The sequence below is a fragment of the Rhipicephalus sanguineus genome, chromosome 1, assembly GCF_013339695.2.
Source record: "Rhipicephalus sanguineus isolate Rsan-2018 chromosome 1, BIME_Rsan_1.4, whole genome shotgun sequence".
In the NCBI taxonomy this organism is placed as follows: domain Eukaryota; kingdom Metazoa; phylum Arthropoda; class Arachnida; order Ixodida; family Ixodidae; genus Rhipicephalus; species Rhipicephalus sanguineus.
The window spans coordinates 156,975,198-156,987,768 of record NC_051176.1 but is presented as its reverse complement, the minus strand read 5'-3'; the positions used below and the strand labels follow the sequence as shown (position 1 = coordinate 156,987,768).

General features: G+C 44.3%; 1 protein-coding gene and 1 long non-coding RNA gene across 2 annotated transcripts in view; one reads left to right on the top strand and one right to left on the bottom strand.

Annotated features, from left to right (window-relative positions):
• LOC125759076 (uncharacterized) overlaps positions 1-12,571 on the bottom strand; it is a 365,173-nt gene that overhangs the window by 264,526 nt on the left and 88,076 nt on the right. The window lies entirely within an intron of this gene.
• The window catches only part of LOC119400857 (Down syndrome cell adhesion molecule homolog), a 118,387-nt gene that overhangs the window by 96,854 nt on the left and 8,962 nt on the right, over positions 1-12,571 (top strand). The window contains exon 6 of the mRNA XM_037667767.2: positions 2,853-3,122. Coding sequence (XP_037523695.1) covers positions 2,853-3,122 — 270 coding nt within the window. The remainder of the gene's footprint in view (positions 1-2,852; positions 3,123-12,571) is intronic.

The following is a 12,571-nucleotide window of genomic DNA, read 5'->3' as shown; positions in this document are numbered from 1 at the left end:
CAAGTATTTATCACGGTGTAGTTGCTATATTCGCGTGCACAGTAGCCCGATTTCACACTTGTCCGTGGCCTGACAGCCAAGGATGGCAGTGAAGAGAAGCGCACGGAAACGTACGACCACCGCTTTCTACTACCTCTGAGCGCCCATAAACCGCAAGGTGCGGCCGCAACGATACGATGACACATCTTCGCCTGCCGGCGCCAAAACTACAGGCTCATAGTTGCCGGGGCGTGTCCAAGGATACGTGAGACGCTGTTACAAAATTTTTTGCCATCACCGCAGGTTTACTTTTCAAACGGAGATCGCAGTCGAGTATGTAGTTAGCGCGCGCACGTATGGCTTCATATGTTTGAATGATCACTTCTCTGTACTTGGGTAGGCGTTACTTTTTTGCATGCAAGAAAAAAAAGAACGTTATGTTGATTAATGCCAGCGCGAACACGGAAATGCGTGGTTTCAGCGCCGTCGCAAACGCCTGGCGTAGATGACCTCCACTTTCTAACACTTCTTAGTGCGCGAAGCATGCTTTGTTAACGAAGTTGCCATATGTCGGCTCCTGCTGTATTTGCTGAAATATACGTGGCTAAGCTGTCATTAGAAGCTAGAAAACTTTCAACTGCAGTGCGGCGAAATAACGGAACTATTCTAACAAATTTTTCTTTTGCTAAGTTTCGGACACAGATAACTGCGAAATTGAAGGCAATCAGTGGTAGAGAAGTGAAGTACTGCTGTGGTTAAGAACTTGTGCTTAAAGGGGCCCTGCAACACTTTTGCAAGCAACCATCGAAGGGCTTAATTAAAGGAGTTTATTGCCTTACGTATCGACCGCCGCAAATTTTTTTAGAATCCGTCAAGTACAAGCGGAGTTACAGATATTTGTCGCACGCTGTAATTGCTTTCTCTCTTGCAGATTGTATGAGCGGAAAACATCAGGAATAGAAGGTCTGTGGTGAGCGTCTGTCCTGTCAAGTTCTTTCCTTCTATTCCTGCTGTTTTCCGCTCATACAATATACAATATGTTGCACCAACTCGCCCAGCACACCACCTTATTGCTTTCTCTCTTCTCTCGTCCCGACGAGCACGCTGGAAGCTAAGCATTGAGGAATGGCACGGGGGAGACAAGTTACGTCACGCGCGCGTCATGACCTTGAGCACTTTTTTATTTTTATTTTTTTTTGTTCGAACGCCCGGCTTACTTTCAGTCTGATCGCAAACGCGCGCGCGGCAACGTGGCGGCTTCCCGCGGCGGCCCCGGAAGCTATGCAGCCCACGATGCTCAAATCAGCCAATGGCCGTGAAATTTGGTATATGGCGCAGTCATTTGGGTATATGGCGTCATTTGTCGACAGAAGAGAGAACGATTTCTAACTGACTGTGACAATTAATTGTAAATTCCAAGCCGCGGGATGTGCTATATTGTTTGGCTCACGTGTTCTGAGGAGCCTCGACTACCGATCGGCAGCGTTTTCTGACCATGTTGAAAAAGTGTTGCAGAGCCCCTTTAAGGGCGGCAAGTTAGAAAGAATTCATATCGTAAAATATCACGGAGCAGGCCCGTAGCCAGGATTTTTTTGGGGGGGTGCCCACTTGCTGAAAGCCTTGGCTATTTGAGAAAAATGCCTATTTTCATGATTTATTTTCGATAAAACACCATGTGTCATAAAAATTTCGGGGGGGGGGGGGGGGCCCCCTGGGCTTTCCTGGCTACGGGCCTGCCACGGAGGCACACTACGTTAAGACAAGGAAGACAGATAAAGTCTTTGTGTAGTTCATGTGCACGTTCTTATTGTAGCAGTCAGTATAAGCAGGCGTGTTTAGGTAAGTGAACTCGTTATCAAGCAGGTGCACAGAACGCAGCCTCACGCACACAGCAGCCTACCTCTGAATAACGGAAGCTTCGATTATATCTCGAGATAATTGTTCTTTGTGACCGATAACAACGGACATTTATTCCCGCACAGGCTTGCAGCCACACTTTCAGCTGCAAGCCTGTGCCGTGCTAAAGTGGGAGGATGAGCACCTTCTGAAGAACTACACTCTTAAAAAGAAAGGAATAACAAAAAAGGAAGTAAAAAGTTACTAGCTGCAGCATTTACTAGCCCCATGTCAACTTTACTACAAGTCGCCCACGTTTTACCATAATAGAAATACATGAGTGTAGCAAACGCTGCATTCCCACTCAGTCTGTCAGGGTTACTAAAGCTTACTACTTGCTTACGTGACGGGTTAGTAAACGTTACTACCTCTACTGGCCGTAGTATGCTATGTTGCAATTGTGACAGTCTTATGGGAAATTTTAGTAAACTATAATCGCATTGATTACGTTGAAATAACAGTTTAATGCTTCGTCATAGCACAAGTATATGCAATTAGGAAGGTATGAGAATCTTGGTCCAAGACATCGATTATATGTCTAACTTGAGTTTATGGCCGGTCACTGGTACCACGTCTGCTACCGCGAAGTAGGAGTATATCTAGCCTTAAAGTTGCTGTTAGAGCATATCTCACGTAGGAGCCGTGTCATAGTCTGTGTGTGCGTGTGTTTGTTCTCGTTTATGTTTCGTTCACGCCTCTATACATTATTATATCTAGATGCCATTGTTCTGTGTATCTATCAGAGTAACCACATGCAGTAATAAGCGATTATTAATTGGAGTAACAGAACAGTGCCCTTTCCACTATAGGCAGGCCCGTAGCCAGGAATTCTTTTCGGGGAGTGGGGGTCTATCGGGGGGGGGGGGGGTCTATCAACACGTCCACTGCTCTCATACTGACGCTTACAGCGATAAAGAAAGTTCGTGCGCTTGCTTGAGAGTAATGTGTTAACAATTACCACTTGTGCTGTATTGCAGGCCCCACGAGTATCCAGGCCGTTCCGTTATCGAGCACGTCTGTGCTGCTGTCATGGGGGCCGCTGGCGCCGTACGTAGTTGGAGGCCAGTACCGTGTGCGCGTGCAGGATGACGAGAACTCTCAGCGCTTTCTGAATGTCGGCTACGTCCTCTCGACCATCGTTCAAGATCTGGACCCTACGGAGAATTACACGCTCTCGGTGCAGTGGTGCCCTTCGCAGAACGTCTGCAGCCCCTTCGTGTCCACCAGGAGGATTGCTAACGCACCAAGTAAGTGGCGTTTCTCACGGTGTCTGTAACGACGTTGACCATCATCAGCTGATCAATATCAACAACAACAACAACGACAACAAAAGTAACGCATGACAACTCCGCATTCTGTTCGTCCGAACAGACGGACGAATAGTTTTCTAGTTGAGTCCACATAGAAATGCTGACGGTCGATCCCACGAAATGTCACAAAACGTTGTATATTTTATGCCTCCGATTTTCTTGATAATGTTGTATATCATGCCTATATGAAATCACAATTTGTATTCAAATAAAAAATTTTTTTTTGAATGAAGGAAAAACCGACAAGCGTCGCCGGGTGACGACAGCCATTTTACAAGGAATGCGTTTTCGTATATTCGTGACCATGCTAACAGTGACGCAAGCTAAATATTAGAAACATCTTTCTGCGTAGCACAGGTAGAAGTAAAGGGGAAATAGCTCATATGATATTATCGAATTCTGAGCAACTTATGTATTTTTAAAAATTTTCTAAAGACACTGCGTTTTTGAAACACGGCTGAGTTTGGGACGCAATTGCTGCATCTGCGAACGCCTTGGCTTGTTCATATATACGCAGCATGAATAGGCTTTTATGTAAATAATAAGCATCTGTTGTTGTATTAGTCTGGTAATTTTTAAAGTAATGAATTTTGTTGCCCAAAACCTAAATAAACACTGTTGGTCAATTAAAAATTCTATAATAAAAAGCCCTCCCTCCCAATCTTGGTCAGAATTATTCGGACTGATCTTAGAGGACTGCAGAATGGTGTTCTGGAAAAACATGTTGCATCATTTTTGTCAAAACAAAATTACAAAAATTCAAACATTGTGTTTTCAGAGCGTTGTCTGTACTGCGTGAAGGACATCTCTAGTTACAAGAATATACAATAACACGCTTTTTTTATCTTCTCTGAGTTTGTGAAATAACAGTTATGAGGCATTTTCGGTGAGTGGAAAGTGTTCTGCAAAGAAGACGACCGTTTCCATGAGCTGCATTCTAGTAGTGTGCGACTTTGTCTTCTGTGCTCGATATCCCTCAGTTCAAAGGCAGCCCCTCCCGCCGTACTCTCCTTTTCTTTCATCTGCTTGGTTGGCGCAGAATTTCTATTTGGACGCAAATGAATGCATTCTCTCAATGCGTCTGGTATTATGTCGTGCTGAGTCAGAACTGAAAGGTTGGTATAAAAGGCAAGGTCTCTTCAGGAAAGGAAACGAACCTCAAGAAAGCGGTCGCCAAGAGTATTGGCTTTGTTAGCCCAAAATTGTATATTTTCAAACTATATGCGATTTACAGAGTTTAAAACGTGTCTATTAGGCGAAGCTCGGCCTCAATAGTTCTCGCCACTGACACAACACGTTTTGTTTGAGTCGCATCTGGTCTGCATTGGCAAACATGTCGGGACCGGATGCTTTCCACAGGGGTATGAGTTTCCACTACTTCCTTTTTTATCTCTGGAAGCATTCGACCTCGCAGGCAGGCCCATGGATCAGATCAATGTTCTTCGACTTGCCTTGTAATTGTGCGACCACTTCAATTGCTGACTGTATTGAACCGCAGTGCGTTGCGCCAGCCCACGCAACGCACGCTACTCTATTTACACTAAGGCGCGGAGTGCGGGCCACTTGATCCGCCACACGATCCGTACGGTTCGTATCCAGAGACCGGGTAGGACAGCGACGGGCGAGGTAAAATGTGTCGTGTAACCTACGCAATCTACGTCCCAGCACTATGTGCTGCAGAATGGCAAAGCCGGGCAAAGCATGCGTGGTGGTGGTCGTCGGGTTGCACTGTGGTGCTCGCCGGTCGACACTGTCGCTGTTTGTGATTTATTTATTTATAACAGTGTCAGAAAGTAAGACTCATCTACACAATTTTTCGTGAAGGTTTATTGGTTTTATATCAGCAGGTTTACTGAAAAAAAATAAATACAGAGGGATGAAATGGTGCACGCTGCCCGTCTACGAGTACTGTATTGCTGTAGCAAAATACTCAAATGCAGCTCATTCAAACAGTCGTTTTCTTTGCAGAACACTTTCCACTCACCGAAAATGCCTCATAATTGTTATTTCGCAAACTCAGAGAAGAAAAAAAAGCGTGTTATTGTATTTTCTTCTAACAATAGATGTTCTTCACGCAGTACCGACAGCGCTCAAAAAACACGTTTGAAATTTTGTAATTTTGTTCTGATAAAAATGATGCAACACGTTTTTCGAGAATATCATTCTGTAGTCCGCTGAGATCAATCCGAATAATTTTGACCAAGATTGAGAGGGTGGCTTTTTATTATAGTTTTTTTTTAATTGACCAACAGCTTTTTTAAATGTTTTGAGCAACAACATTCGTTACTTTAAAAATTAATAGACAAATACAAATGCAGATGCTTATTATTCACATAAAGGCCTATTCGTGCTGTAAATATGAACACTCAAGACGTTTAGAGAAGCAGGAATTGCGTCACGAAATCAACGGAGTTTAAAAAACGCTGCATTTTTGGAGAAATTTTGAAAATGTATAAGTTGCTCAGAGAGAGAAAGAAATAGATGAAAAGGAAACGCGGGGAGGTTAACCTGGCGCGAGTGACCGGTTTGCTACAGAATTCGATAATATCATATGATCTATTTCTGCTTTACTTCTATTTTTGCCGCGAAGAAATATATTTGTAATATTTAGCTTGCGTAGCTTTTAGCATGGTCGCGAATATACGAAAACGCACTCTTTGTAAAATGGCTGACGTCACCCGGCGACGCTTGTCGATTTTTCCATTGTTCAAATTTTTTTTATTTAAATACAAATTGTGATTTCGCGCGATTCGGTCATACGGGCATGGAATACAAAATTATCAGGAGAATCGGAAACATCAAATATACGACGTTTTGTGATCTTTAGTGGAATCAATCTCAATCTTACGCGTTTAGAAGTAGTGATAATTACTAATTTTATGGTAGTAAATGCTTGTCACAATACTCAATACATATATGTTGTAACTGCACGTAGTAACTGCTGAGTGAGTAGCTTTAATTTTTTTTAATTGTTGGGGGTTAACGTCCCAAAACTACAATATGATTAACTTTAATAGCATGACAATTTCTTCTCACACTTGCTACCTACGGCGAAGTAGTAATAGAAAGTCAGTAACTTTACTTCCTTGGCAGTCACCAACACTGGTGAACTGCAATTACGATAGGGTTTCACCTTATTGGTTTATGTGTGCCCTTGATATTTTCATATCAAGTGTATTACGAAAGTATAAGCTCAAATAAAAAAAAGTGAAACGTTCGTTTGTGGGGCTTAACGCCCCAAAGCGACTCAGTCTATGAGAGCAGCCGTAGCGGAAACGCCATTGTCTTGTTGCACCACTTAATCACTTCACGTGATTACCCTGATAAATACACACCACAATGACATCATCAGGTAATAATGCATACATAGAGGCATGAGCGAACCACAGACGAGAACACACACGCATAGAACATCAAGGATTCTACACGACATAAAAAGGGACGTTAAGGCTATAATATAGGAGCACTTTGGGGTAGCACACGTTGTACTGGTGAGCAGCCATGAACTTATACATACAATCGATGTTTTGGACTTAGACACTTATACCTTACTACTTGCATGTACAGTGGTCAACTCTCATATCTATAACGACGGAGCGTCGTGCTCCGAACTGCACGAGCGACATCTGCAGTTGATAACGGGGCACCTCTGAGCATGCGCAGCCCCACTGATGCGCCTACCTTGCTTTTTCGATCGTTGGTTATCACCGCGAATGCAACAACTGCTTTGGCCGTTGGAAGCGCTGTCACCAGTTTATCACAAAAACAAAAAAGAAAAAAAAGAAAAGAAGGAGACGAAGCGAAGCGAAGGGAATCGTTGTCAGCGCGCGATGAAAGCTACGCTGCGTGTTGATTTGCCGTTCGCGGTCACATTGTCCCAGCAGCAGATTTGCGTCCACTTATAAGTTTATCGATTGTCCGACGCATTGTCGGTATGATATGATACTGCGAACCGAGAATAAGTGCGCAGTATAATACACGGCGACCCGGTGATTTCACTCTCTCTCTTTTTTAGGCGCTATACGGTTGACAGCGCTTCTGACGGCGAAATCAGTTGTCGCGGCCGCGACGATAACAAGGACGGAAATTACATGGCGAGCGCATCAGTGACACTGCGCACGCTCTGATGTGGCCCGTTTCAAGCTGTAGATGTCGCTCATGCAGTTCCGAGCACGACGCTCCGGCGTTATAGACATGAGAGTTGACCACTGTACGTGTGCCCTGACGAAGCACAAAACTCTTATTCCAGCATAATCGAGATTATAGTTTGCTAAAATTTGCCGTGAGACTGTCGCAGCATATCATGCTACGGCCAGTAGAGATAGTAACATTTACTAACCCGCCACGTACGCAAGTAGTAACCCTGACACTATGGGTAGTAATGACAACGTTTACTACCTCTCAAATATTTCTGTAGTAGTTGAAGGTTAGCGATATGTAGTAAAGCTCACAAGGGGCAGTTACAATGATGCAGTTACTAACTTTTTACTACCTGTCTTTAACTGAGTGTATGAGTAGGCAGCCTGACACCTTCTGTAAGGGGAATACTCATTCAGTGTCATGCTTAAGCACGCAGCGCTCCTGTGTGGGCAGGCAGAGCTTCTCATGATTACGCGGTGAACAAGTGTTGAAGATTGGGCGAGTTGGTTCAAGTACCAGTTCAAGTACATGGTGAAGTGTTGCATTCGTTAGAGTAGCAGACAGCGCTGATATTTCTTCAGAATAGTTGCGACCCATCTCTTTAATCTTGGCGATCAAGAGGCACAGATAGGCTTTTGCATCCCGTAGGAATAAATTGAACATCCATATTACTTTTTCGCTTGCGCCGTTCGCGGGCATTTGCTTAATACTGCTGGCGTTCTGAGAATTGCATCGACCAAGATCGTTCTATCGAACAACTGATAATAGCTGCATTTTACTTTCTTTTTTTATCATTCCTGCGGGCTGTAGAGCAACAGGTCTATACCGGGAAACATTATTGTAGTTTCCGAGCAAAAGTTATTTGCGCTATTTCTTGCTTGTTAGTAAAGTCTACAAATTAGGAAATATTTGTTTCTAGACACCGTGGCACTACGATTGTCAGCAATGCCATATAGCGGGACGCCATTCTTTTTTTCGATTTGCTACGCCGCAGAGCCATTCGCATCTAGATATCATTACTACTGGTTCCCTGTAATTTTTTTTTCATTTGTGTTACAACAACAACCACCCCCATGTTTACGCCGTGATGCAACAAGCCGAATGAATGAGGTGCCTCAGCAATAGGTTGTAACGGTAGCAAGTGCAACGTTAGAGCCGTACCACAGTGGAGCACAAGTTACCGTCGTTCGTGCACCCTTGTTTACGACAGCTGAACAGTCTGGGTGTGCACAAAGAACTCTTTTGATCTGGCAGAACCAACTGCGAGCAAGGGCTTATCAAAGAGCTTAACAGTTTACAGACGCATCCAAAGAGCTTTGCCAGCGCTTTTCTCGAAAGAGAGAATGAAACATTATGGCGTTTCGGCAGAATGTGGAGGCAAAAATGAAGGAAAGTCCTACACGCGTACAGTCGGCATTTTGCGCAGTTTTGCTTGCGTGGCAGAAGAGGGGCTGCCGGGTTATGGAAGACAAATTGCCCCCGGCAAAGGAGAAACGGGCTTCAGCTCATTTATATCGTGGTACGCTCGGAGGCCTACGAATGAACATTTTTCTCGTAAACGCGCGTCCGTAGGTGTATGAAGCGTCACTGTGTTATTGCAACGCGTAAGTACTGGGAGGAACTGAATTTCTTTTTTTTTGCCTCCCGCTTGTTGCTGCTGTGCTGTCAACTTAAGAACAGCGTTCCTAGCGTATCTTCCTCTAGATACTTCGAGTACTATTGAGAACTCCGTGCAGCAAACATCCTTAATTCTTCATGAGGATATCCACAGTCAATCGCTGAAACAACGTCAACGTGATAGTTCATCTGTAGTTTATATCAGGAATTGCGTACGCATGATGAAATATCTACGTGAGGAAAAATCATTTTTTAGTCGGCCTGGGTGTGTTCTCTCTCATTCCGCACGTTGCTTAGGTACATATTTGCTTGCAGTTCATTTGAATAGCTTACCAGGAATAACTTACCAGGAATAGCTTACCAGAAACCCTAGTGAAAAGTTTCGATTTCCATTCCAATAATTCCATATGTTTCGTCAGGGACTCCATACATTTTCCACGTATTTTCCGTATATTTGCCATACATTTCCGTAAGAATCTTATGTAAACACGCGGAATTATTTGAATGGCATACGGAACGTTTTAGTAGAGTTAACTCCAATATAAGCTTAAAATGTACTCGTGGGATAGTTGGCTGGTCATATTCACGATAAACGGAAGCGCACACCGGGTTGAGACACATACACGAAACACGAAAAAAGGACGACACTAGCGCTAGTGTCGTCCTTTTTCGTGTTTCGTGTACGTGTCTCAAACCGGTGTGCGCTGCCGTTTATCGTGAATATGTCCAATATAAGCGTCAACAAGCCAAGGTTAATGCGATTAGTTAACTGCGTAATTGTTCGGGAATGTTGTTGGTACTACCTCAACACATACTTCAATATCTGTTTCTGTTTTAACTGGCTTGCTGTGGATAGGTGGAGGTTTATATCACCTCGGCTACTCTATTTCTATACGTTCTGCAGCGAAAAAAAAACAACAACAAAAAAGAAGGGTTACCCAAAATAAAAATTGAGCACCTAAAGAAAAAAACAAAAACAAACCATATAGCACACTGAAACAAGTTAAAATAGCATGGTAATGTTCTGTTTGCTTGCAGAAGTTCACATTGCAATAAAACGTCCACTCGCACACATCTCTAGTTCTGCCCGCAGTATATGGACTAACACATCATTCCGTATTTAGCAAAACATATATCTGTTCGTCACAAGTCCTTATCTAGTCCGGTGTAGGTACTTTAATATCGTGGGCTTGAAATGGTACAACGTGAGAAATGGACCCATTTTGTAATCATAAACGAAGAGGCTGAGAGATGAATAGGTGTGCTTTACTATAAATTCTCGCTGCGAATGTCCGCCTAGCCACTTAGCCGATTTGCAAAGAATGGGAAGGGCCTTGTTATTTATTCCCTAGCGCCCTCTACACTTACATGCTGTTTAGACTACAGCGTTGTTCTCTCACATTGGGTCTGTCGCTCGAGGATTCGTGCCGCCGCGTCTTAACACAATCATTAGCAACAATTACGACCGCAAACAACGTAGCAGATATGACAGGGTATTTTCGAAATAGAGGGTTCCGTATCAAGGGCAACACCTACGGTAAATGTTGCACAGTCTCTCAACTACCAGATGTATCTCAGTGTAGAGAGGGAGAGAAAGGTAGAGGAAGGACAGGGAGGTTAACCAGGAAGAACTCCGGTTGGCTACCATGTGCTGAGGAAGGGGAAAGGAGGTGCAAAAGAATGAAAGAGAAGGAGAGAGTCTGTAACGGCACTACAAAGTCACTGTCTGTAAGCATTGTGTGAGACCAGTCGTAACTTTTCGTTCAGGCCGGTTTGCCGAAGAAACCACAGCAACGCCCTCATAGCCGCTCGCGCTGAAGACCGGGTAGGCCAGTGCCCTAGGATTTTGTCCTCTGTGAGATGGCGGTTGTCTAGCTGGCCAAATGCGGCTGAGAGGGCTGCTCTTTGGGTGTCGAAACAGGTGCATTCGCAGAGAAGGTGCGCGATTGTTTCGCTGCGCCCGCAAAGTTCACATTATCAATCAGCGATACACCACATAAGGGACGCCTAACCAACTCTTGGTGACTGCGTTCAGTCAGAAAGCCAATGGTTTACGGCATCTTACAAGGAGGTCGCCGGGGAAAGTTTGGCTTTAACCCAGGTTTCAGCTATCTAGTTGAAATTATTTTTGGGGTTTTACGTCCCGAAACCATGATATGATTATGAGAGACACCGTAGTGCAGGGCTCCGGAAATTTCGACCACCTGTCCTGAGGCTCTGAAACGCAGCAGGCTCAAGAGGCGGTTCCTTTCTTCACAACGATGTATTCATTATTGCAATACCATTTATTTGCGTGCGCCCACACACTGTCCTGAATCTGACTAGCTATCTGGTCACGAAGATGTACTAACGTAAGAATAAAACTTTTGTCATTAGCTGTGCTGCTGAACATCACTCGACAATCGTATTACAATGCCCGCTAGAAAAGTTACCTTGTAAATTGGAACTTAGGATCGAGCACAAAATTCGACAGAGACACGTAAGAACATCGGAAAGGTGTTCACTTACGACTGAACTAGAAGATAAACTTGGGCTAGTTGGTGGTTCATCATTGTGAAGGGAAAACGGCGCTAAAAACGGACGAGGACCAAGGCAGACACGACACAGGAGCTGTGTCGCGTCTTCCTTGGTCCTCGTCCGTTTTTAGCGCCGTTTTTCACAATGACTTACGACTGACTTTATTAAATCCAGGACATCAAACACAACGCGTACTTGTCCGCGGGTACCGTCCCTTGAGAAGATGGTAGTGCTATATACCACCGTTTCCATCGCTGCTGCGATCGGATTTCGTACTTCAACCTTCATCGCTGCCACTTCTGTTGGGATACTGCTACTTAAACCGTACAGTTGTCGTTCAAATATTGCGACTTTGGAAGATTGAAGACGAGGGACTTCGAGTAAGTGAGAGCACGAAGGCGACTTCATATAATATTTTATGCACTTGTACGGCATATGCGATTGTAGCCGCCATCTTCACGACTTCCGCGATGTTTCTTTTTTTTTAATTTCTCCCGGGAAAATTGACAGAACTGTTCTGATTCACTCGCGAACTGTGGTGGGACGCGCTTAAAAGAAAAGTTAGGCACACGAAGGCAATACGGGGGCGCGAAAAATAAGTAAAATTTGTTGGAAGGTCACGTGATCCTATATACAAAATTGTGAAGCCACGCGAATGAATTCGCACACACAAAAAAACATATTTTTGCGTAAGGCTCACTCGAATTCGCACTCGTGAGTAGATCGGAATCCGAGTGAGTCGACTCGTGAGTGCTGACCGGGTGTCGTGCCACGTGGTTCTATAACATTCTTGATTGCGCAAACTCCAGGCGGGGAACGACGAATCAATCCGCTCAGTGGACAGGATCCACCTGATCCCCGTCTTCCGTAGCAGCCCGATCTGCTAAGCGGTAGCGAGGGATGCGCCGAGACTGAAGAGCTCCAGAACAGCGAACATCGATAGATTGACTGTGTGATGAAAGAAACAATGTGAAAGGAACGTCTCCGATATGAAGGAACGGAACACTATTGAAATGTATGTCGACAAATTCCTTCGGCGTCTCTTCTCGTCTGTTCTCGACAATGCTCGAACCACTGCTCTCAGAAACGTCATTGACAACGAACGTCCCCGT